This window comes from Erpetoichthys calabaricus, chromosome 9 (assembly GCF_900747795.2).
Source record: "Erpetoichthys calabaricus chromosome 9, fErpCal1.3, whole genome shotgun sequence".
In the NCBI taxonomy this organism is placed as follows: Eukaryota; Metazoa; Chordata; class Cladistia; order Polypteriformes; family Polypteridae; genus Erpetoichthys; species Erpetoichthys calabaricus.
The window spans coordinates 19,424,221-19,451,548 of record NC_041402.2 but is presented as its reverse complement, the minus strand read 5'-3'; the positions used below and the strand labels follow the sequence as shown (position 1 = coordinate 19,451,548).

The window sequence follows — 27,328 nt, the reverse complement described above, 5'->3', positions numbered from 1 at the left end:
TCATTTCTTAATTGCCATTTTCTTACTATTATCACTGGAATTTTCAAGTTTCTAAAGTGTATTATTGTCCAAGTAGTACTTAGAGAGTTTATAAGTAATCAACAGAAGTTGGGGCACCTGTGCAAATTGTTTGCTTCAATTTGCAAGGCTTAATTTACTTTAATTGCTGCAGAAAATCTGTAGGTTGTAATCTATTAGTTGTTATCATGCAGTGGCCATTTGTAATTTTCTAAAATTGCCTTTTTTCAGTTTTTGCTAATCTAAACTTTAAATTTAAACCTATGGCAGTTTACTGCTTACCTTTTCACCATATTCATTGCATTTGAACTGATTAAATTTGAAGAAAAGCTGTAAAAACTAGTACAGTACATACACACACATACAATATATATATATATATATATATATATATATATATATATATATATATATATATATATATATATATATATTGTGACAGATTGAGGTCTCCGTGACCCCTTGAACCCCCAGACCAGACGTCAGACACCAGGTAAAAGTCCAAAGATAATATTTATTATTATAAATAAGTGCACAAAGCACCCTCCTCTCCACAATACTCAATAATAAATCAATAATCAAATAACAATAAACACAATCCTCCACTCCCAGACGCTTAGCCACCCTGCCTCCCAACTCAGCTCACTCATCTGGGGTTTCCCAGAGTCCTTTATAGTCCTTGACCCGGAAGTGGTTCTGTCCCTCAGTCTATGTGACTTCCTATCACTTCCGGGTCAGGTAAAAACTTATCCTTTTCTTCAGCACGGAAGTATATCATTTCTTCTGTTCCCGTGACTTGGAAATACTTCCGGGCTATACAGAAAGCATAAATGCCTGGGCCTCCCTGCAGCGACTCCCGGCGGCCCCGACGTTATCCAGCAGGGCTGTGTATTAAAACTCCATAGTCCATGATGCCCTGCTGAAATTCGAGGCATCCCCACGTTGCCTGGGGGTATTGGCCGGGATGAATGGCCGGCCATCCCTCACAATATATGTTGTAAATGTAGCTAATGGAACCAGGGGTCACCCAGGCCTGGGTACCTTTTAGCCTAGTGATGAGTGAAACTGAATTTACTGCAAAACCTAGAGTTTCGTATTATTTTGTGACCAGTGAAATTTGCACCACTGACTCAGGAAGAAAGGTGTTTAGTATATATAAAAACTTCCCAATCATATATTAATTTTATCTACAGCCTTGTGGCAGTGCTAATGAGAGGACTACAATTCCCATCAGTCAGATGGGAGTGTGCTGGGACTAATGGGTGAACTCCCTGATCAGTGTGCACAAAGATTAAATAAGTGGCAGAACACCAGCAGGACCAGAATCTCACTTCATCTATGAAAGTAGCTCCATCCACACTGAAATGACCAAAAAGGTGTACAATGTAGCCGTTTCTCTTCAATGGGCATGTGAGCATCAATGGAAAAAGGAAAAGAAAGTGTACTCCTTGGTTAAACCACGTACCATGGGGTTTATTTGCATTTTGCATATGCATCCAGTATTCAAACTGTACAAAGAACAATTTGGATATATACAGGTAAGAAACACATTATGAGCCACAGAAAGCAGCACCTCAATGCTTGCTGTTTTGGAGTTTAATTTCCATGAAGAGTGTCCAGTACGGGAATGAGGCGTTGTGATGAGGAGGATCCAATCAGAGGAAGGCCACGTAATAAGTACGAAACAATTAGAGCTTGATTGGTATCTGCATTTTAAAAACACTACGTTTTACCCAAACACACTGTAACACTTAGCCTCTGTTTTTAGAAGTATACAGCTCTGGAGAATGTTTTCAAATGTCTCCATATTAATGGTTTAAAAACGACAGGATAATGTGGATGAAAGGCAAAAATAGAGACTAATGTCTGTGTTTGTAAACAAAAAATGTAGTAGTGTGAATGTACTCTGCTTTATCGTGAACTTTGTGATACTTACCAGGAATATTTATTTATTTATTTATTGGGTTCATCTGCTCTCACTTTTTAAGAACAACACACACAGATACACACCCATTTACATAGCGATCCTATCCAAACTAAGTCTTGTGTGGTGCCAATTGCCAGTCACTCACTATCACCAGTACTTACTGACGTGTGGGTGTCGTCATGATACACATATACATGTAAGTGCTGCTCTTTTGGTTATGTGCCACTTGTTAACCAAATTATGTCTTGGTTTTACCACAATTGTTCTAAATATTGATGAACAGTCTTAATAGCCTTGGTATACCGAGTGAAAAAGGAAGTAGTAATCTAATTCACTCTTGATGCACTTTTATTATTTCAATTACCCTAGATAAAAGACATAATATGCTGTAGAAAATATAAAAGCCTTTAGGAACATATAACAACACTGAATAGAAGAGAATATAATAGAAAATAAAATAGATAGCAAAGTCCGGATATAAACTATCTTAGAAAAGCTTACTGAAAATCAAAATGTCAGAAGTGGATGTTGTCCTGAGTGGCTTTTGGTTTAGCAATCGGTGCTATTCATAGGTTACGTTTTCTGACATCCAAATCAGATGGTCTCATGTCTCTTCATCTTAAAAGATGCATTTTATGTCGTCTATCTGTTGTTTTTACGTTTTTTTCTTGGTCCATCAGATGAGTCGTATATATGTTAAAATACACACATGGAGGTTTGGGAAACCAGCCAAAAAGGATGCACAAACCAGTGTGTTTCTTCGTGCTGGTCCTAAGCCCGGATAAATGGGGAGGGTTACGTCAGGATGGGCATCCGATGCAAAATTTTGCCAGATCAACATGCAGACAACTATACAGATTTCCATACCGGATCGGTCGAGTTCCGGGTTAACTACGACTGCCACCAGTACTATTAGCTTACAGGGTGCTGCCGGAAATTGGGCTACTACTGTCGAAGAAGAAGAAGAAGAGGGGAGAGACATGTCCGAAGGAAAGACAAAAGGAGGAAGGTAAAGATAGTGGAACTGAGGGTAGGAACTTTGAATGTTGGTAGCATGACTGGTAAGGGGAGAGAGGTAGCCGATATCATGGACAGAAGGAAGGTTAATATATTGTGTGTTCAAGAGACTAAATGGAAGGGGAGTAAGGGCAGGTGGATCAGAGGTGGATTCAAATTGTTTTATCATGGTGTGGATGGAAGGAGAAATGGGGTAGGAGTTATTCTGGAAAAACAGTTTGTCAAGAGTGTTTTGGAGGTGACAAGAGTGTCAGGCATAGTAATGATTATGAAGCTGGAAATTGGAGATGCGATGATGAATTTTGTTATTGCATATGCCCCGCAACTTGGTTGTGCGATGGGTGAGAAAGAAGATTTTTGGAGTGAGTTGAATGAAGTGATGAACAGTGTACCCAAGGGACAGAAAGTGGTGATTGGAGCAGATTTCAATGGACATGTTGGTGAAGGGAACAGAGGAGATGAGAAGGTGATTGGTAGGTATGGTGTCAAGGAGAGGAATGAAGAAGGTCAGATGATAGTGGATTTTGCAAAAACGATAGGCATGGCTGTGGTGAATACATATTTTAAGAAGAGGGAGGAACATAGGATGACGTACAAGAGTGGAGGAAGATGCACACAGGTAGATTAAATCCTATGCATAAGAGTCGATCTGAAGGAGACTGAAGACTGCAAAGTGGTGGCTTGGGAAAGTGTAGTTAGACAGCATAGGATGTTGGTCTGTAGGATGACGTTGGAGATCAAGAAGAGGAGAAGAGTGAGGGCAGAGCCAAGGATGAAATGGTGAAAGTTGAAAAAGGAAGACTGCAAAGTTGAGTTTAGGGAGGAGGTAAGACAGGCACTGGGTGGGAATGAAGAATTACCAGACAGTTGGGCAATTACAGCACTAGCAGTAAGGGTGACAGCAAGAAGGGTGCTTGGCGTGACATCTGAACAGAGGAAGGAGGAAAATGAAACCTTGTAGTGGAATGGGGAAGTACAGAAGAGTATACAGAGGAAGAGGATGGCGAAGAAGAAGTGGGATAGCCAGAGAGAAGTAGAAAGTAGACAAGACTACAAGGAGATAAGGCGCAAGGTGAAGAGAGAGGTGGCGAAGGATAAAGAAAAGGCGTATAATGAGTTGTATGAGAGGTTGGACACTAAGGAGGGAGAAAAGGACCTGTACCGATTGGCTAGACAGAGGGACCGAGCTGGGAAAGATGTGCAGCAGGTTAGGGTGATAAAGGATAAAGATGGAAACACACTCACAATCGAGGAGGGTGTGTTGAGAGGATGGAAAGAGTACTTTGAGAGGCTGATGAATGAAGAGAATGAGAGAGAGAGAGAAAGCTGGATGATGTGGCGATAGTGAATCAGGAAATGCAATGCATTAGCAAGGAATAAGTAAGGACAGCTATGAAGAGGATGGAGAATGGAAAGGCCGTTGGTCCAGATGACATACTTGTGGAAGCATGGAGGTGTTTAGGAGAGATGACAGTGGAGTTTTTAACCAGATTGCTTAATGGAATCTTGGAAAGTGAGAGGATGCCTGAGGAGTAGAGAAGAAGTGTACTGGTGCCGATATTTAAGAATAAGTGGGATGTGCAGGACTGCAGTAACTACAGGGGGATAAAATTGATGAGCCACAGCATGAAGTTATGGGAAAGAGTAGAGGAAGCTAGGTTAAGAAGTGAGGTGATAATTAGTGAGCTGCAGTATGGTTTCAAGCCTAGAAAGAGTGTTTGCGAGGACAAGACAAAACCTTTCATTCTGCTGGAATCCTGGCACTTCTAGGCAGGTGGCACAAGTGCATTGAGAAGGGTAGAGACCACACAGAGAAATGACATTATCAGTGTCTCGATGCATGCTCAATAATCCAGGTAAGGAAATCCTAGAAATTTGATTCTGTTCATCTGGACAAAGTTTTTAAGTGGGAGAAATATTTCGAGACTTATCCAAGTCTCTTCCTCAGTCTCAATTGACTGCAGGTTTCCCCAACCTTATAAACAGTTCCTTTGCTTAATCACAGAGACTAGCACCAAAACACCGGGTCTCAGTGGCTTTCAAACCCCAAAACACGCTACGCCAAAGATTGGTCCATCCCAAGGATCGGGTCCCACGGCACAAACAGAGTAACATAGTTTACGCAGTTAAGTGCCAGGAGGAGTGCCGTGAATTGTACATCGGGGAAACCAAGCAGCCACTGGCTAAGCGCATGTCACAACACAGAAGAGCGTCCTCGTCAGGCCAGGACTCCGCAGTCTATTTACATCTACAGGATAGTGGTCACTCCTTTAAAGATGAAGAGGTGCACATCCTGGACAGGGAGGAGCGCTGGTTTGAGAGAGGAATCAAGGAGGCTATTTACGTGAAAAAGGAACGACCATCTCTGAACAGAGGAGGGGGCCTAAGGGTACATCTGTCGCCATCTTACAATGCTGTGATTGTAGCCATTCCTCAACCCTCTATGAATGGTTCACACGTCTACTAATCAGTGGACAATTTGCATATCACTGATCAACTGGCCCTTTGTCAATGGTGCTAGTCTCTGTGATTAAGCAAAGGAACTGTTTATAAGGTTGGGGAAACCTGCAGTCAATTGAGACTGAGGAAGAGACTTGGATAAGTCTCGAAATATTTCTCCCACTTAAAAACTTTGTCCAGACGAAAAGAATCAAATTTCTAGGCCATTATCAGTGTTGTTAAGGTTCATTCCATTTTCTAATAAATCCCATTTTCTAACTTTATCTTGATTCCCACTCATACATATATTAACACAACACACTGCATTGTTGCATAAAATGACCATTCTCACAGACCGTAGCAATAGCTCAGATATCGTACTAACTTCCAGCATGTTCATATGCAATAACATTGCATTAATCATCGACTGCAGTACTTTCATTGTTATAAATTTTTGTCATGATTTTTTATGGCCCTGCCATGTTGATGACTGCAGGGTGAAGTGTCATGCCAGTGCACCTCGCCATAAAAGATGATGGAATGTCCATCTGAGGTTTTGATCAACAAAGCAACAATCTATAATAGCTTAGCAGTAGTGACATGAAGTGAGGTCCGTGGCAGCATACATTTTTAGAAATTCAGTGCTGCCGAGCTTGGGAGGACAAGGCGCAAGTGGATAGCAGCATGGCAGAGTAGCACCAGAGTTGTTGATGGGGTTATTGGCTTGCCTGCATTAATTTGCAGACACGCACAGTCTGGCCAGTTTTCTTGTTAACACTCCAGGGTGTGTAATTAGGCACCCACGCTCAACAACATTTAAAAAGTGAGACAAAGCAGAAAATGGAAAAAAAAAAATGAGTTGGAAAAGAAACGCTAAGTCAAAGTCAGGAGAGCTAGAAAAGGCAGAAGACGAGTGGTGGTAGTGTGGTTAGTCCCCTGCAAGGCACGGAAGGCAATGGCACTCCAAGGGGTGTCCCCATTGAACAATTGTGTCAGAGTGGGGACTGGAGAACGAACCTCCTAGAGATCCTAGAAGTGCTGACGGAGCGTATGGGAAGACGGAGGTCTGGCTAGGTGCGTATTGGCCGTTGCATGCAGGTGGCAGAAGACGACTGCAGCTTACGGCGTCACCTCCAGCTGGTATGACCCACAGGGTGAGCTGAGGATACAGATAGAGAGAGTGGAGTGGAGTCCTGCCTTGGAGTTTACATTAATGGGATTTTAAAATATTTATTGTTTCATTTTATCCTTCAAATTGTGCACTGATTTTAATTGTTTAATTTTAATTATTTATTTATTTATTTATTTATTAAGATTTGCACTACACTTTATTATTGATACATTGATTTAATAAACTTGCACTATGCACTATTTGGATAATGTGAACGAAATTGTTGTCCCACCTCAGTTGTGAACTAGTATTAGGTCATGAGGGCTGTTTACTGTCCATATGCTGCCTGGACTTTGACCCCGACAAGTAAAGCAATACTTTGAGAGCACTGAAACACTTTACAAGAGGGATATCTCAAACTCAATCCCTGACTCTCTTAGAAAATAAAACCCCTGTCCTCCAAAGTCCAATTTTGTACTAACAGTGGTGGGAAAAGTAATCAGATGTCCTGATTGTTGACTTTTTGTAGAAATTCATTGTATACTGGAGTTAACATTGTGTTTTTTAAAGCACCAGTGACATCATTTTATAACAAATAGTAGTAATGCTTCAGTGTTTGGGGGACAAGTTCAGTCAGGTGGGTGACTAATTAACGCCTAGTGTGTTGCTTTTTGTTCATCAGCTTTTGGTTTTGTTCATTTTTTCGTAATGCTCCAGGGTTGGGTACACATTGAAAAGTTCATTTAGATTAGGTACATTGCTAGACTGATTTCTGGGCTGGCATGGTGGGAGAAATTAGTTACATTAAATGCACATTAGCTTAAAAGATCCATATCTAATTTCTGGTTTGTGAAGCCTATTCTTCCAAAGCTTCTTTTAAGCCATTTTAATCCGCTGGTGGCACTTTTCAGTTTGGAGCCTCCTGACCCCGCTATTGTCTGCTGCTGTAATTCGCTATGAATGCACCCCATGCTTAGGAGAGTCAAGGATTATTATCTATAGCCTTAGTGTAGATGGGTCTTGAACCACAATCCCTCTAATCTATTTATAATTTCATTCATAACTTGAAGGGGCAAGCACAAGGTAAAATAATTCAAAAATGAAACGGCATTTGGTATATTCTTTTATTTTAAAGCAACAGAAATCGACCTTTTCCAAGACAGAAACATAACTGTGTTTTATTACCTGCCTCAAACTGAATGATTTTAGCTTGTTTTTAAAATTCAAACTGACTTGTATATTGTTCCCATGAGACATTAAATGAAAAAGAATCTACATGTATATAATGCTAATGTCTGTCTGCCTGTCTGTCTGTCCATCTGTATTGTGATCGCTCGCAAACTTATGAGGTCATAACCTTGATCATGGCCTTAATTGAAAGCATATGACTGGATTTGTTCTGGAAATTAAAAAAAATAGTTAATGGCAATATGGTGGGCACTTTACTGGTGGGCAAAAAAGTTTATTGTAGTTAAAGCACAGCCCCACAAACTCATCTATTGGTAATCACCCAGGACACGGTACATGCATGTTTAGAATTCATAATCAAGTGTATGTTTTTATTTTAGAACTATAGGTCTGCCAGTTTCAGTAATGCATATTTAATATATACTGTATATATATATATATATATATATATATATATATATATATATATATATATATATATATATATATATATATATATATACTGTGTGTATATATATTGTATATATATATATATATATATATATATATATATATATATATATATATGTGTGTGTGTATGTATATATATATATATATATACACTGTATATATATATACTCTATATATATAATATCCTAACCATAAAAGTGCAACAATTTTGTGCAATGATTTCATGTGACGTTTTTATGTGACATTTTTTGTCACACTTTAAATCAGCTTATTTTAAAACCTACATATATATGTTTGGCATCATTCTTTTCAGAATTTATCGAACTTTAATGTGATGTTGTTAGATTTTCAGATTCTTATTCCGTTTTTAAATTATAAACTAAAAAATAACAAGAACTCATATCCCGCGAGACAAGACTTTGTGCCAAGAGATTTAGCCACGCCCGGGGCCAGAAATAAAAGACAAAGAGTAGGACAGCTGCTGTACAGGCTTTTAAATGTTCGAAGATGCAGATCACGCGGCACGGCTGCAGCAGCAGCAGCTGATCAAGAGAAGAGGAGGAAAAAAAAAACTATTTGTTTCCCATTGTATCACCGTTTAAGAGGGGGTTTCAGAGAAGCGACTGCGTCTCCATGGGGTGCATTCAGCTCCCCTCTTCACAACGTGAGCAACAGAGATGCGAAGTGGCTGGTGCGTAACGCAGGCCAGGGATGTTGGCAAATGAAGCGAGCAGGGGTGCGAATCCCCTAGTATATATACCGTATGTATATGTGCATAGGTCTGATTGCAATCTGATATTTGGGTGTTTACTGCTTGTGGTAATGCTTGTGGTTGGTCGTCCAGTTGGCAGACATCTGCCACATCCTCTCAGTTGTGAGAAGCATACATTTATTATTTGGCAGGTACTATATAATATAATATACAATATTATATATAAATGTTGCGTACGCCCGTTTCCAAGCTCACATCGCAATGTATAATAACTTAACTTGGCATAAAGCCATGCACATTTTCACACTAGCTCAATCCCTGGCATACACAAGTTCTCCGTTCTGTTTTGCAAACTGGTGGCAACCAGTATCAAAGCAGTGCTAATGTTCCTGTGTGGTTTTCCTTTATTGTTTAGATTTACATCCCTGACACAGATTTATCAAATACACTGACATTAACTGCATATCATTTTTTAGTTCAAGGCATCTGATTGTAATCAACCAGTAGTCATATAATGGTGCACAGAATAGCCAAACTATTCCAAATGCCATGCTGCTTTAGTGTTGTTACTCTCACTGCACCACTTAGAGTATGTTAACCCTCTGTATCTGAGTGTGGAATCACAGCTCTACAGCAGCTGATCAGAAAACTCTACGGTGGGTCGTGTTGAGAGCGCAGAGGACTATCGGGATACAGCATCTAGCCCTGGAGAATGTTTATAACACAGCTATGCACACAGTCTGTTTGAAATTCAATAGGCTTCACAGCCTTTCCTGTATGGACCTCGCGGTTCAGAAACGGTTTCATCCCACGAGCTATAAATGCACTCAATCAGTGCTCCTGGTAGAACTGTTTATGTATATTGTACTTATGCTTTAATAGTGTATATTTTTCATTGTTTTCATTGTATTATTATTAATATTGTTTCTTTATCATTTTATAGGAAATAAATTTATGGAGGATTTGCATAGTGAATCTTTTTGTACCATACAGTAACAATAAATGAATTCAATTCAATTCAATTCAATAGAAGAGGGTGCGTTATTTGATAACGAATGGCTTATAAGTCGATTGAGATATCCAAGAGCTATCCTCTTGGAAATTTGTGCTGTTAGAATACTAGGCTGTATTCTTTATATAATTTTTAAGATGAAATGCATTATTGATATATTTATCATTATACAGATATGTATACTGTTAATAATTAAACATGTGTGGACATGGTGGCGCGGCGGTAGCAATGAGCTGGCACCCCATCCTGGGATTGTTCCTTTTGCTTATCTATATATATAAAATCCCTAAGTGCGTCCAGGTGTCCGTGTGTGGGTGTCTTCTGATGAAGTGCGCATGCGCGGGGCACGGTGCGATGCGCGATATTACTGTCAGAGAAAGTTAGTGGCGTTTTACGGAAATACAAACCAGTATTACTGCGAGAGGAAATTAAAGGTACACAATACAGTGACGCATATTACAGCCACATACAAGCCAGTATTACTGTCAGAGGAGATTAAAGGCATATTACCGACGCGCACGCCTGTGTTACCGCCTTATTAAAGGTATATTACGGACGTACAAGCCAGCGGACGTACAAGACGGTATCCTTCAATAAGGGCGCGCACAGGCATCCTTCAATAAGGGCGCGCACAAAAAGGCGAGCCTCAAAAGGACGACCTCAATTGGGCGCAGCGAATAAAGGCGCACGTAAATAAAGATCTGCACCTTTGTTGCTCTTCACATATTACTGAACCATTTGAACTAAATTATCTACGAACGCCTTTATTCGCCGCGCTCAATTGAGGTCGCCCTTTTGAAGCTCGCCTTTTTGTGCGCGCCCTTATTGAATAGAGCCATACAAGACAGTATTACTGTCACTGAAAGTTAAAGATACACAATACACGGCGGCAGCCCACGAAGAACGGTCAGCTCAGCAGGTAAACATATACAAAAGAAAGGCTGAAAGAAAGAAATATACGACCAACAAAAAGAATGAGGTCAAAGTCCCTTGCCATTTAATATAGACTGTTCCTACTAATGTTTATGCACTACTGTTCTAGCGCCCGTTATTGTAACGGGCTAAATGACTAGTGCTTTATATTTGTATTGATGTTTTACTGATAATTATTGTTGTCTCATTGCTTTATATTTTTTGATGTTTTATTTATTTATGTAGTTGAGTGTGTGAATGCACAATAAACTGGCACCTTCTTTAATGTGATGTTTAATGTTAATTAATTTTCCACACCTGATACTGCTATTAGCCTGAGGAACCCGTATCCGAAAAATGGGGCTTCGGAAAGTGAAAGGATCATTTACAACATAGAGCATCTTGTTCTGTTATGTAACAAAATTTCTCAAAGAATTATCCTTTGGAGTTTTTAAACTTTGGGCTTTCACTTTCAGATTATTACAACAGTATTGATGGATGATATTTCTTTTTTTTTCTTTTCCACACTTTAGGGATAATAACTTTATAAAAGACTTCCCCCAGTTGGCTGATGGCCTGATGGTGATCCCCCTTCCAGTTGAAGAGCAGTGCCGTGGAGTTCTTTCTGAGCCACTTCCTAACCTGAGCCTCCTGACTGGTAGGTTCATCACGTTTTTCTATTTTGAAAACACAAAATGAACAGCAAAAGAGAATTAATGTTTTATTTGATATGGAATTTATGTGCAATGCTCATTGTTATGAATATATAAATAATCTGGCCAAAACCCAAAAATGAACATCCCAAACCCAATAAATAAATCTAAAAAGAATTTGTTATTATAGTGATATTTAGTTAACAGTGACAAATATCTAATAATTAACTCAATTAAACATGACACCTTTTATTGGCTAACTAAAAAGATTACAATATGCAAGCTTTCAAGGCAACTCAGGCCCATTCTTCAGGCAAGATGTAATGGTTGAGTCAAGGGGCCTGAGTTGCCTTGAAAGCTTGCATATTGTAATCTTTTTAGTTAGCCAATAAAAGGTGTCATTTTGCTTGGCTTTTCTCTACATTCATAATGGCTAACATGGTACAACACCCTAGTACCTCAATTAAACAAAAAGAGATGCTAAATAACAATAATTAAATAAAAATTCTTAAACTAAAACTAAACATCCATCCATCCATTATCCAGCTCAGTATATCCTAACTACAGGGTCATGGGGGGTCTGCTGGAGCCAATCCCAGCCAACACAGGGCGCAAGACAGGAAACAAACCCCGGGTAGGGCGCCAGCCCACTGTAAAACTAAACAATAACCCGAATGTTCAATAATGCAGTGCTTAAATTAAAGGAAAGCTACTCAAATACAAAAGGGAAAATGAGAAGAAAATTACTAATAAAGGAAAAGGTAATTCCTCCCACAGTCCAAAGACATGCAGGTTACGCAGCCCGGTGATGCTAAATGGGTTCCCGATTTGCAAATAAATTTAAACACAAAACACACATGCACAATGAAACTGGAAATTTATTTGTGTCTTAGCCTCCTTAGTGCTATGCTTAGCATCAGAAAAACATGTCAAAAATGTTGAATTGTTTTCAACAACAAAAAATGTTACATGCAACAGAAATAGGTAATTACCAAAACATCAGCAAAAATACAGTCTAGTGTCCACTGCTGTACTGATACAGATTTGGTACATGCCCTTCATGTGATATGTTCTGAAGGCCATATTGTCACTAGTTCTAATCCTGCACCTACCCTGTAGGCCCGGAATCAAACTGGAAATAATTACAAAAAAAGGAAAGGAAACAGAGAAAAGACAAAAATGGTGAAATCACGGAACAAGGCAGTCCTATTAATTTGATCACTTTGCAGAGATCCGTTTTCACTTTGACATTAAGGAGTCTTTTTCTGTTAATCAGTGTCTAAAAAATATCAAAAAATTAAATCCACTAAGATTCAAAGTTGTATAACAATAAAATGCAAAATCTCCCATGTGGGTGAATATTTCACATAGGCATTGTATGCAGTAGTGTATTAAGAGTTTATAGCCTCTATGTAGCTATACAGATGCCATTGCCAAGACATATGTGTATGTCATAGGTCAACATAGGTCAACAGCACCAGCCTGGGCCTTCCTAACGCTCAAGTCCAACATGAACTTATGATCAAGTTCGTGTTAACCTATTTAAGTGACTTACTTGTTTTTTGTGATCGGTCCGTCTTTTCAATAAATAACGTTTCTTTCTTTCTCCTAGATCAGTATAGTCCTTAACTGTGAGGTGCGAATGTTCTGCTCTGATGCATTACAGCAGTGAATGGTCTTGGACACGTCATTTGCTGCCTGCCCTTGTTCTCCAATATTCCATTACTCTGTAACTCTGAAGTTTCCTCTTTCTTCCAGCAAAGGAGAACTCCACTTTGTAGTTTAAAACACACATCACAGTATCCATCTTTCAAAAAAATCCTTTAAGTTCTTGTGTATGATATTTCTCTAGAGACTTGAACATAATCTTAGCTTAGTAGTCAGATCAAACATGAAGGCTTAGGTGGTTTGCTTTGCACCTTCAAAACATCTGATACAAGCGTACTTTGTTATCTCTACAGGTACGACACCGTAACCTACACCTGAGGCAGAATTACAGACGCTCTTTGTGATATTGTTAATCTTCTACCGACAGACCTTTTCCCTTCAATAATCTGCAGTTCTGTTACAGTTGATCTAACAGACGCATCATAAGTGATGCAAGCAATGTATGCTATAAAGTTATTTTTTAACATCATATGACAGGTGTAACACTCTCAAACCCTATTGATCCTTTTTAGGGTTGTTGGGGGCCAACGTTATCATAGCAGCATTTGAGAAAAGGCAGGAACTAAACCTGCATAAGGGTGCCAGGCTGCTTAAAGTGAGATTTATTTGAGAGATTTTTTTCAAATTAAGATATGTAAGATGCTTTTTCTAAGTACAAGTCTAAATATCTGTTGCCAATTTTGTTTTTTTAATGATTGTATCTTATATTAAGAATGATTAGACATTTTGACTTTAAATGAGTCAAACACACTCGATAAGATTACATTTTTGTCAGCATTCCAGCTGGAGCACAGGCCGGTGAAGTGACGTGCTCAGGGTCACGCAGTGTCAGCACCATGATTTGAATCCACCACCTCACATTTTGGAGTACAAAGCCTTAACCACTACGCCACACTGCCTATCTTCTAGTATTTTGAACCATCACTTAAATGTATTACGCATCTCTGGACCTAACACTTTGTTAAACAAATTGTAATTATTGTTGCACTTGAGCAAGTTGGGAGCACAACACAGCTGTATGGAGGTAAAGTCACAGGCGGTAGCAGGATTTGCACCCATAACCGCTGGGCTTGAGCCTAAAGCCTTAACTACTAGGCCACACCGCCTATCTTCTAGTACCTTGAACCCTCATTGAAATGCATTACGTGTCTCTGGAGCTAACGCTTTGTTAAATAAATTGTAATTATTGTTGCCCCCAGTTAATTTTAAGCCCACCTTCTTCCCTATCAATCCACTTTCATTTTAAATAATTTCTAGTATTAATTTTTTAGTTGACCCCTTTATCCAAGGTGACTTAACAACATTTGAAATACAATTAATTGCATTTATGTTGTACTTCTAGTTGGAGCACAGGCACGTGAAGTGACTTGTTCGTGGTCACACAGTGTCAGTACCACAATTTGAACCCGCAGACTTAAGTTTTGCAGTCTGAAGCCTTAACCACTACGCCACACTGCCTGTCTTCTAGAATTTTGAACCATCACTTGAATGTATTATATATCTCTGAACTTAACGCTTTGTTAAACAAATTGTAACTAGGGGGCTTCGCCCCCTGCTCGATTCGCTCGCCAACCCCCCGTGCCTGCTTTGCTTCCACAGTTTCAGATGCGCGTTGTAGGCGCCTATGTTCATTGTATTTGTCCATGCTGACCCGTTTTTGTAGCTCTGTTAGTGGAGCTGTTTGGTTCTGGAGCTGAGACAGTTTTGCTTCCGCGGTGTCAGACGCGAGTAGTAGGCGCCCACGTTTATTTTCTTTATCCATGCGGGCTCGTGTTTGTAGCTCCATTAGTCGAGCGGGTTTGTACAATCCCAAGCAGCATATTATTCCCAACTTCACTCCGCAGTAGTGCCACTCACAATATGGCATTGACACCTTCGCCTTCACTCCGCAGTAGTGCCACTCACAATATGGCGGTGACGCCTGCGCCGTCCGTACTATGTCAGGTTTCACTATGCTGTGTAGGCGCCTTTGCCTTTCATACTTTCCCGCGCCTTCCGTTCTATCTTTGTGGACCTGTGGGGCCTCCGTAGCCTCTTCTGTTTGAATCTGGGCTGCAGCGCAGTATCCTCTTTTTTGTGTGTCCGTGTCGGTAGTCGTTAGTTATGGGCGCGTTGTTGCTTCATTTCTCATTCACGTCAAGAGCTCTTTCGTTTTTGAGCGGTGACTCCTTTGTGCGCGGTGGATCACACTTCGCTGCCGGTTTATGAGACGCACGCTGTCGGCGCCTGCGCAGTACGTCTCCTGCGTCCATCGCCGTGTACCTGGGTCCATGCCATCCGGTTTACCATTCTCGGTTAGTAATATGGATTATTGTTGCTCTTGAGCAAGTTGGGAGCATCAACACAGCATTATAGAGGTAAAGTCACAGGCAGTAACAGGATTTGCACCCACAACTGCCGGGCTTGAAGTCTAAAGCCTTAACCACTAGGCCACACTGCCTATCTTCTAGTATCTTGAGCCCTCGTTGAAAAGCATTACGTATCTCTGGATCTAATGTTTGTTACAAAATTGTAATTATTGTACTGCCCACAGTTCAGTTTAAGCCTACCTTCTTCCCTGTCAATAAACTTTTGAAAATTTTTTGGTTGACCCCTTTATCCAAGATGATTTAACAACATTTGAAATTTAATTAACTCTTTGAGGGCTGAATATTTTTCCAGTTTTCTGAAAAGCGCACAGAAATCAATATAAAATGTCCTTTGCTGCATACCGTGGCTGTTGTCGGTGCCCGTTCGGCAACTGTGGCAGCAGCGGGGGCAACTCAGTGACCAGCAGGAATACGCAATGGGCCGGCTGACCAGCAGTAGTGGTCGCAGTGTAACACAATCTGGTTTTTACCTCTCGGCATCGTAAGAGGTGGTCCTCCCGGGTGAATGTTGCCGTAGGCCTATTAGCTACATGGACATGTTCAGCACCACGATCAGCTGACGCTGGTCCATTCACTATCATTTCCGATCTCCAGATCTCTTACATCAAAATCCAACAACTCAGAGTCCGACTCAGTGATATGATATGCAAAACATCGTCCACAGAGTATTTTGTTTTTCGCATTCGCTTTGGTCTTTCGCCAGATGTCGATGCCATTTGAGGGGGTGTTTCATCTTCGCTGCTCACGCACGTGCAGGAAATCTCGGTCAAATCAACAAAGCTAACTTTAAAGAGAGTCGAATTAAAATATAACGGTGCGTTTTGTCACAGTTTACAGCTGATTACCGTCCTCTACCAATGAATTTCGACAAAAGTCGACATCCGCCCTGAAAGAGTTAATTACATTTATGTTGTATTTCCAGTTGGAGCACAGGCATGTCAAGTGACATGCTCACGGTCACACAATGTCAGTACCATGATTTGAACCCGCAGTCTCAATTTTTGGAGTCTGAAGCCTTAACCACTACGCCACACTGCCTATCTTCTAGTATCTCGAACCCTCATTTAAATGTATTATGTATCTCTGAACTTAACACTTTGTTAGAAAAATCACAAGTAAGTTCAGTTGAAGCCCACTTTCTTCCCTGATAATCCACCTACATTTTAAATAATATGCACTATTAACTTTTTGGGTGACCCCTTTATCCAGGATAACTTACAATATTTGAAATGCAATCGATTACGTTTCTTTTGTTTTGCCAATGGGAGCACAGGCAGGTGAAGTGACTTGCTCATGGTCACACAGTGTCACTAGCCGGATTTGAACTCACATCCTTGGGGTTTGGAGTCTGAAGCTTTAACCATTATGCCACCCTGCCTATCGTCTAGTATCTGGACTTAATACTTTGTTTAAAAAAAAACTGTAATTACTGTTACACTTGAGCAAGTCGGGAGCATCAACCCAACTCTCTGGAGGTAAAGTCACAGACAGTAGCAGGATTTCAACCCACAATCTCGGGTTTTGGGCTCCTAAAACTTAACCACTACATCGCACTGCCTATCTTCTGTTATGTTGACCCCTCATTAAAATGCATAACGTATTTCCGGACTTAACACTTTGTTAGCCCTGTGATATTCTTAGCTGTATTTTGTAGCCTTTCAGTGCATTATGCAGTAAATTAATATCAGCCTCAGACAAACACAGGGTACTTTTAGAGCCTACAATGTCCACACAAAGGCAAGCTGAAGAGCATTCTTCCTTGAATAATGTATGATGGGCAGGCTGATTTTATAATAGCACTCTGTTGACATAACATCCACCCTTTAGTAATTTATCAGGGCATTTTAAAGTTTACCTTTTCATTACGGCTGCTTCGGAATTGTCTCGGAGGTCATCCCCTTGCTATGCTCACTCGAAAATGACTGAGCGCATTTGTTTGAAAGTGTGCAGAGCCATTACTCTCTCCATTAATATGCGTTTAGCGCAAACGCTGACAAGAATTTCAAAGCAGGCTTCGGTTCCTGCAAGATAACAAGGGTTGGCTTTGTTCCTGCTTAACTAAAACAAGGCAGATGTCTGTTTATGCGTATTTTTTGAACATAATGGAGAATCTTATTTACATACACCTTATTATGCATAAAGTGTTATAGACATGCCAGGAATGTATTGACTTTATAAATCTGAGTTGTTTAATTACTGGTGATTAGCACCGCAGCCTCAAAGCTACAGAGCCTATAAAAAGTCTTCACCCCTTGGACATTTTCACATTTTATTGTTAGACAACATTGAATCCCAGTGGATTTCATTTGACTGGATTAACAAAAAAGACTCTTTAGTGTTAAAGTGAAACCAAATGGCTGTAAAGTGGTCTAAATTAGTTACAAATATAAAACACAAAATAGTTGTTTGCATAAGTCAATCAAACAGAGGAAGCTCTGCAGGCTACTTGTGACTTTACACTGTAGGAAGATACGTAAATAAATCAATTTGAATAACATTCGATCTGGCTTTTATATAGGTAACATATACATGTTTTTCATATAAAGACCATTGGCGAGCTCTGTAAGCCGTGTTGTTTCGTTGAAGGACAGGTGTGGGGCAGACTGACTGGCTGTTGCTGCATCCAAACAGTGCCACCTTTCACCTTTACGCCTGGTACAGTTGCGTTGTTCTTATGTGTGAGTAGACGTTTCTTGCAGGAAGGGATTCTGTTCTCTTTCCCCGATGTAGAACCCTCATCCTCATCTGAGTTCACCTCTGTTATAGCACGTCTTTATGTAAAAACAGCAGTGTCATATCGGGGTGAGCGTGAACGCGACTGAGAGAATAAAACTGAATAAAAAATAAAAACGCTAACCTTTACCTTTTTTTTTTTTAGTTATGTGTTTAACAATTCCTGCCTCGCATTTCATCCTACATTTACACAGATTGTTGTACACACAGAACACATATGATATGTATGTGTTCCAAATAATGATATATTATTTACCCTATACAACTCCAGGCATCTCACATCCTGATAACAGTGTGATGTTGGCGCTTGGTTGGCGATGACCCGAACACAGACTGACACCAAGGGAATGGGTAAAATAAACAAAAAAGATTTATCTTTTCTTCAGCCATGGGGCATGTCTTCCCCGTGTCCCACAGGCCATATACAGTCCCCAAAACACACAAAGAAAAATCACCCCAAATGACACTCTTTGTCTTCCTCCACTACTCCTCCCAGGCAGCTGTGTCCTTCTCCTCCCGACTCTGGCGCCCTGAGTAGTTGCTGCAGGTTCCTCTTATAGCCCACCCAGAAGTGCTGCAGGTGCTCGTTGACGTACTTCCGGCTACACTTCCAGGTGTGGCTGTGCTCCCACCCCAACGGGCTCGTTAAGCCATGCAGCTCTCCCTGGCAGAGGCCATGGAGCCCAACCAAGAAGAGCTCCGGTGTTCCACGAAAGTGGCCCCGATGCAACCCAAAGGGACTGTCAACAAAGGTTCTGAGGGACGTAGCATGGCTCCCATGGCTGCTCCCCCGGATCTAGTGACAAAGGGGCGTCCAGACCGGGCATGAGTCCTGGTCGTCCGCTACAACAGACTTGAGCTGGGAGAATTTATTGCCCGAGTTGAGCTCTGTCGAGGGAGATGGGATGGGATAGCAGGCTGCTTGCTGCTTGTACTGATCGACACGTTTACAAAACAAAAGACACTGACGAAGAGGTGCAAAGGAATTTAAGGTGGCCCGGGATTACAACTTTTTTCGTAGGCTTCAGGGATTCTAGTATTAAAGATGTTGAGCCACCAACTCCATTGTAAAGTGCTGTTAAAAATAACACATATTTAATATTATCTACACATGGAATTACATTGTTATTGTATTACTTTGAATATGACTCAGTGTTATAAACTGTTTCATAAACAAAAATGTAATAACTGGCTTTTGGATGAAGTAAAATGTGAAATGCTTTAACTTTCCTATCAGTAAACTTAGTCGCCGAAAGCACCTGAATGTTAGGCTGTGTCTATATTGTCTAACTTGTTTGTACCTGATGCTACAATGTAATTCTGAACTGGATTTAGTGTGATTGATGATGTCTGAATGAATGAATGAATGTAAATTTTACTGCTTGATTTGCTTTTAATTATTTGTATTGATTTCTATTATTTGTGGGCAGCACAGTGCTTAGTGTTGCTGTCTTGGGGTATACTCACACTAGGCCCATTTGTTCCCTCCCATGCCCAAGTTTGATTGTCCCCGCTCCCTACTCCCCCCACTGGTCTGCACTCACACTGTGCTTAACGCTCTAGGCCCAGGCAAGATTTTGTCATGACCATGTGACTTTGTGTAAAGCCAAAACAAGGTCCGAACATGGAGTGTCAACATGCATGTCAAAATAATTTAACTTATTTTGTGGTTGTTTTGGAGTTGTGTAGGGCATGATAATGCTCTACCCTCTTACAGATTTATTGAGGGTGCAGCAAAGAGTTTTGCTATTAATCATGCTGCACATATGAGATTTTTATAGTGACAAATGATGTTAAGGGAGGAATTTGCAGCTTTTCTTGCCAACTACAATTCATATTCATGTGTAAGGTGAGAATAAAAACCTGTTTTTAACTCAAATGGTGTTGAATGAAATGAGAATTGCACTATTTGACTTGTCGCATCATTGACGTCATGTCTGCTTTCATGCTCGGGCACGTTTAGCGATCACACTGTTCTCGAATCCTACTGAACTGTGCAAAGGCACACCTCTTACAAGCGGGCCATGGCATAATATGGTTGGCTCAGCACAGAGCGATCACACTAGTCAAACGAATTAGAATTTGCAAGGTTACATGCAGACAAAAGTGCTCGGGCACGGAATAAATTGCCAGTGTGAGTACATCCTTACAGATTAGTGTCCTGGGTTTGCTATCTCTCTGCAGTTTGTAGATTTATAACGTCACATCTACAGACTACAGTGAAACTCTTAATTGCATGTGCTAATCAGCATGTAGCAGGTTGCTCCATATCTGCCTGAGTTTTCCTCCAGACCCTAAAGTTTTCCATTCACATCCCAAACATAAGCATGTTTTGTTGACTGTTGATTCCAAAATGGCTTTGTTGAAATGTGAGGTGTGTGCATGAGGGAGTCTGTGTTGGACTGGTATCATATCCCAAGCAGGGCCATCTTAACATATGGGCACAATGTGCACTGGCTGGGAGCCCATGATGTTTCTGACACCTATGTATGTTTCTGTTTTGCTGTCAAAACAGGAGCCCCAGTGCACTATTTTGTCTGGGAGCCTATGATGCTGTTAAGACGGCCCTGATAACAAAGTAAATTAGATCACATGGGTTTCAGAAAGCTATTTACACTAATTATTAGATTGAGCATTGGGTCCTGTTTTCTGTGTCAAACAGTTTGTGACGGTGGTGGAATTTTCAAAGTCAAAGCGCACTTTATTGTCATCTCAACCATATACAAGTATACAGACAGACAAAATTGTGAAGCTCAGGGTTCACAGTGTAACAACATGAAGTGCAAATAATAAATTAAAATTAAATTAAAAATAGAATTAAAATTAAAATTTAAAATTAAAATTAAAACACAAACAAGAGAAGACATTGTGCAAAGACAAGATTGATGCAATGTATGGTATTATGCAATCTAGATACATAGATATAGTCAATAAATATGTAGTATAATAAATAATTGATATAGATAATACAGAAATTATCAGTGTATGATAATAGTTGTTTAAGACGTGTAAACAATGACAGGTCAGAAAGTTTCACAGCAGAAGAATATCAAAGAATGTCAAAGTACAGTGTGCAAAATACTTTTTTTACATGCACACTTGTCTTTACAGCTTTACAGGAAAGTGGCTCACATGTATAAAAGTTCTGTTTTTAGATGTGGTTGAGGCCATGTGGAAGGTCCCAGGGGGCAGCCTGGTGTTAAGCTTGGGGGTAAAAACTATCCTGCAGCCTGGCAGATCTGGCTCTGATGCTGCAGTATCTTCTCTTAGATGGCAGAAGTGTGAAAAGTCCATGTGAGGGGTGTAAGGGGTCCTGCACAATGCTGCAGGCTTTGCAGACACTGCGTTTGTAAAATACGTCCTGTAGTGAAGGGAGAGGCACCCCAATTATGTTCTCTGCTGTCTTCACTATCCTTTGCAGGCACTTGTGGTCAGATATGTTGCAGACAGTGATGCAGCTGGTCAAAACACTCTCAATGGTGCCTCTGTAGAACATGGTGAGGATGGAAGGGGGAAGACTTGCTCACTTCAGGAAGTGTAGTCTTTGCTGGGCTTTCTTGATTAGTGATGAGGTGTTATGCATCCACGTAAGTTCCTCAGTTATGTGCACACCGAGGAACTTGGTACTCCTAACAGTCTCCACATCAAAACCGTTGATGCTAAGTGGGATGTGGGCAGGATGTGATTTTCTGTTTTGTCGACATTGAGAGATAGATTGTTGTCTTCACACCATGTGGACACCCATTCCACCTCATCTCTGTATGCTGTTACATCATCCCTGCTTATCAGTCCCAGCACCGTTGTATCATCCGCAAACTTGATGATGTGGTTGGTGTTGTGCGTGGCTGTGCAGTTGTGAGTCAGCAGGGTGAAGAGCAGTGAACTAAACACGCAGCCCTGCGGCGCTCCAGTACTCAGTGTGATGATGCTGGAAGTGTTGCAGCCCATCCAAACTGACTGGGGCCTCTCTGTCAAGAAGAAGGGACTATATAATATAAAGCTTGATTGATCGATTCATATCAAAGACTGGCTTTTTTGCAAGAAGTGAAAACACTTGACTTGTCATTTTGTGGTATTGTACCATCAACAGGACATTCTTACAGTGTTTTCTGATTCCAGAGACAAAAGGACAACATTATTAATGGCTTTTTTTTTTTTACAATATAGGGGATTCCAAACACAATGAAGCAACAGGATACCCCATGGTGCAGCAGTGGAGAGTACGAAGTAACCTCTACAAAGTAAAACTCAGTGCAATTACCCTTTCTGCAGGTAAGTATTTTATATACTGGAGGTAGTACTGTTTTTATCCACACAGGTAACCAAAAGGCATGAGACGATACACTTAGTCCAATCATATTCGTAAAGAAGCCAAGAGAGGACATGTATTATAATTTCTTTTGTTGTTTTCTCGAGATAATGGAATAATTTTCTTGAGAAAACAAAGTTTCGTTTCCTTGAGAAAATGGAACGATTTTCATGAGATCTCGTAAAAATGAAATATTTCCCAAAGCATATAGTTTAACACTTAGTTTATTGGATATCTTATGATAACTGAAACATGGGTTACTAAAACATCTTGTGTAGGAAGTACATTCATGTTTGGACCAAGAGGGCATTCTGCAAAGAAGACGCAGAAGACTCCGAAAAAGGGGACCAAATCACATTGGGCACATAAACAGCTATGATAAGCTCACAACGGGCCAGGAGAAGGGACAAGGTTGGTGTGCCAAAAAATAATCGGATCAGATTTTGGTACTGAAACAGTGCCTACGTTAGCCATTACAGTTTGACACAAAGCAACGCAAAGCAGACGTGCAACAAATCATCCAACGTCATTACACCACTAGGAGAAACAACTAATGCAAACAGTCTTACATATCAAATGAATTTTCATCAGTTGCTATCATTGTTGTTATCAGTTGCTGTTGTGTTAGCGAGCTCACCTAGAGCAAATTTTAAGTTTCATTTTGCTGTGATTTCCAGAAAATTGTTCCTTAACTTGAGAAAATAATACAAAGCAACGACTGATATCGTACTTCCTTGAGAAAACGATTCTGTTATTCAAGAACAATAAAAAAATAATAATCTTGTGCATCCTGTCTTGGATTTAGTATATTGAGACTCAAGTTTCACAATACAATATGTCCACGATATGAAATTTGTTATGTTTAGTGTTATGAAATTTTAATTAGAAATTTTAATAAAAGTACTGAATGTTTAGTGTTACTTTCTATTAGACATTCATAAATCAAAACACCATCCATGTTTTCCTTTTTTTATTAAAATACAATCTTAAATATTAACAATGTTTTAAGGTTCCCTTATCTAAATGTTAGCTGAACCTTTTTCTTTTGTTACAGTTTTCATGAAAATATTATGCCATTAAGAGTAGGCCTCCAGACTGAAAAACAGTGAGCAACCAGTAGACGACTGGCGCATGTGGGCAGAGAAACATTTGTATACATGCTGTTCAAAACGCATACACTAAAGAACGTTTTCACATCAATTCCAAGTTTTATCAATCCAACTTTGTTCGATTTTCATGTACGATCAAATCTATTTGTATGATCATTTTATAAACGAGGCCACTATTTTCCAGTGCTGAGCCAGAATGCTGTCAGAGTTGAGTTTGCCTGTTTACCCATATTTCAAATCCATCCATCCATCCATCCATCCATCTAGGTGTATATCCCTTTTCTCTGCCAACTCCTCTAGCTCCTTTGGGGGGATACCGAAGCATTCTCAGGCAGGCTGGAAGATATAATCTTTCCAGCATGTCCTAGGTCTGCCCTGAGGCCTCCTTTTGACATACTAGAAACATCCCTGCAGGGTAGTGTCTAGGAGGCATCCTGCTCAAATGCCTGAACCACTTCAACTGGCTCCTTTCAGTGGCTATTTCAGCTCCTCATGAATGTCTGTGATCCTCACTCTGTCTGTAATGCTGAGCCTAGGAAGGTCATTTCCAACCTTTGTATCCGTGATCTAGTTCTTTCAGTCACTATGCAGAGCTTGTGGCCATATGTGAGGCAAGGAATGCTGATTGACTGGTAAGTCGAGTAACTCTGTCTTCACCATGACTGACCGGTACAAAGTCTCCATAACTGCTGATGGCATTACGATCAGCCTTTCGATCTTTAGGACCCTACTTTCCTCACTTGTGAGCAAGAGCTTGAGATACTTCAACTCCTCGACTTGAGGAAATACTTGCTCTCTAATCTGGAGGAAAACTCCACCCCTTTCCGGCTGTGAACCATGACCTCAGACTTGGAAGTATTGATCCTTATCCTGACTGCTTTACACTCGCAAAACACCCAAGTGCACATCTGAGGTCACCACCCAATGAAGCCAGCAGAACCACATCATCTGCAGAAAGCGTAGATCTGATCCTGAGGTCATCAAACCGGACTCCTTCTACCCTGTGACTCCATAACAATTATGAATCAAGATCAGTGACAAAGGGCACAAATGGTGGTGTCCCATACCCTTTGGGAACAAGTCTGACTTACTATACACATTTCAAAGATGTTTAATACTGGAAACTCCTGTGTAAGTAAATGTTCCTAGCACTGGACTGGCACACTACCCAGGATTGGTCCCATGATTCATGCCTCATTGATGTCACAAGAATAGACTTTGGTTTCCAAGTTTCCTGACTTGTTATGTTTGAATCACTGACAGATTGAGGTATTCATTATTCTGACTGCTCCCAAACACTTTCTTATTTCTGTGCTGTATGAAAAATGCTGAGCAATCATAAAAACTGAACTAGAAATGTTCACTGTAAAACTAAGGTGCTAAAAGTTTCAATCATTAAAATGATGCACAGGTGTTTTCCACTACCCATTGCTTTATAAACTGCTTACTTGAATTCAAGGTTCATGGACCTAGGATGTATCTTGGCAATACTGTGCATAAACATTAATCCATGACAGAGTCTACTCACACACACACACACACACACACATACCAGGCCAGGTCACAGTTACTTATTAAACTAAACAGAATGTCCTTGGGATGTGGAGAGAAAAATCCACACACACAAACAGGCAGAAAAGCAAACTCCAAATAGACAGTGTCTGGAATGAGATTTGAACCCCTTCTAGAATTGCTTTGTTGAAATGTCTTGTTAATGTGGCTCTCTTTTCCACACAGGTTACTCCAAAGTCCTGAAAGTGCTGAATGCTCACAGCAGCCGAGAAGAGCTGCTATCATTCATCCAGGAATATGGCAGCCATTACATTGCAGAGGCCCTGTATGGCTCAGAGCTCACTTGTACCATCTACTTCCCCAGCAAAAAAGTTCAGCAGCAGCTGTGGCTACAGTACCAGAAGGGTAAGTAAGGCCGTTTCAGGAATTCCAAGATACAAAGCCTTAAGCACATGAGGAAGATATTTTTTTTTAGTTTATGAGTCAAAGACCATACAGTCCCATGTTTAACATTTGTCTTTCAAGAAATATGAAAAGTAATAATAATCGCTAAAAAAAAAAAACGGAAGAAATCAATATAAGGAAAACTGTGTTTTTATAGTAGTGGGCAGTGTGGTGTAGTGGCAAAGGTATTAGACTTTAATGCTAAGACTGCTGATTCAACTCCTGACTTAGAAGAACAGTGTGACACTGAGTGAGCCTCATAACGTGTCTGTCCTCCAACTGTAAATTTACAGTCATATGAAAAAGTTTGGGAGCCCCTCTTCATTCTTTGGATTTTTGTTTCTCATTGGCTGAGCTTTCAAAGTAGCAACTTCCTTTTAATATATGACATGCCTTATGGAAACAGTAGTATTTCAGCAGTGACATTAAGTTTATTGGATTAACAGAAAATATGCAATATGCATCATAGCAAAATTAGACAGGTGCATAAAAGAGATATTATATCAATACTTAGTTTAGCCTCCTTTTCAAATCTAACAGCCTCTAGACGCTGTCGTCCTGTAGCCTTTGATGAGTGTCTGGATTCTGGATGGAGATATTTCTGACCATACTTCCATACAAAATCTCTCTAGTTCAGTTAAATTTGATGGCTGCTGAGCATTGACAGCCTGCTTCAAATCATCCCATAGACTTTCGATGATATTCAAGTCAGGGGACTGTGACGGCCAGAACATTGTACTTCTCCCTCTGCATGAATGCCTTTGTAGATTTCGAATTGTGTTTTGGGTCATTGTCTTGTTGGAATATCCAACCCCTGTGTAACTTCAACTTTGTGACTGATGCTTGAAGATTATCCTGAAGAATTTGTTGATATTGGGTTGAATTCATCTGACCCTCGACTTTAACAAGGGCCCCAGTCCCTGAACTAGCCATACAGCCCCACAGCATGATGGAACCTCCACCACATTTGACAGTAGGTAGCAGGTGTTTTTCTTGGAATGCGGTGTTGTTCTTTCGCCATGCAAAGCGCTTTTTGTTATGACCAAAAACTCAATTTTTGTCTCATCAGTCCAAAGCACTTTGTTCCAAAATGAATCTGGCTTGTCTAAATGAGCATTTGCATACAACAGGCGACTCTGTTTGTGGCGCGAGTGCAGAAAGGGCTTTTTTCTCATCACCCTGCCATACAGATGTTCTTTGTGCAAATTGTGCTGAATTGTAACAATGCACAGATACACCATCTGCAGCAAGATGTTCTTGCAGGTCTTTGGAGGTGATCTGTGGGTTGTCTGTAATCATTCTCACAATCCTGTGCATATGCCGCTCCTGTATTTTTCTTGGCCTGACAGACCTGCTGGGTTTAACAGCAACTGTGCCTGTGGCCTTCCATTTCCTGATTCCATTCTTTACAGTTGAAACTGACAGTTTAAACCTCTGAGATAGCTTTTTGTAGCCTTCCCCTAAACCATGAGACTGAACAATCTTTGTTTTCAGATCTTTTGAGAGTTGCTTTGAGGATCCCATGCTGCCACTCTTCAGAGGAGAGTCAAAGGGATATCTTTATATCTCACGATTGGACACACCTGTCTATAAAGTTCAAAGCTTATCGAGCTCATTCAACTAAATTGGTGTTGCAAGTAATCAGCATTGAGCAGTGACAGGCATTCAAATCAGCAAAATTACAAGGAGACCCAAATTTTTCCACAGCCAGTTTTTCACATTTGATTTCATTTCGTACAACTAAA

General features: G+C 40.3%; 1 protein-coding gene across 3 annotated transcripts in view; it reads left to right on the top strand.

Moving 5' to 3' along the window:
- Positions 1-27,328, top strand: part of LOC114657387 (astrotactin-2-like) — a 2,479,169-nt gene that overhangs the window by 1,843,570 nt on the left and 608,271 nt on the right. For all 3 annotated transcript variants that reach the window (XM_028809185.2, XM_051931934.1, XM_028809183.2), the window contains 3 exons: positions 11,320-11,444; positions 22,377-22,481; positions 25,365-25,544. In XM_028809185.2, coding sequence (XP_028665018.1) covers positions 11,320-11,444; positions 22,377-22,481; positions 25,365-25,544 — 410 coding nt within the window. The remainder of the gene's footprint in view (positions 1-11,319; positions 11,445-22,376; positions 22,482-25,364; positions 25,545-27,328) is intronic.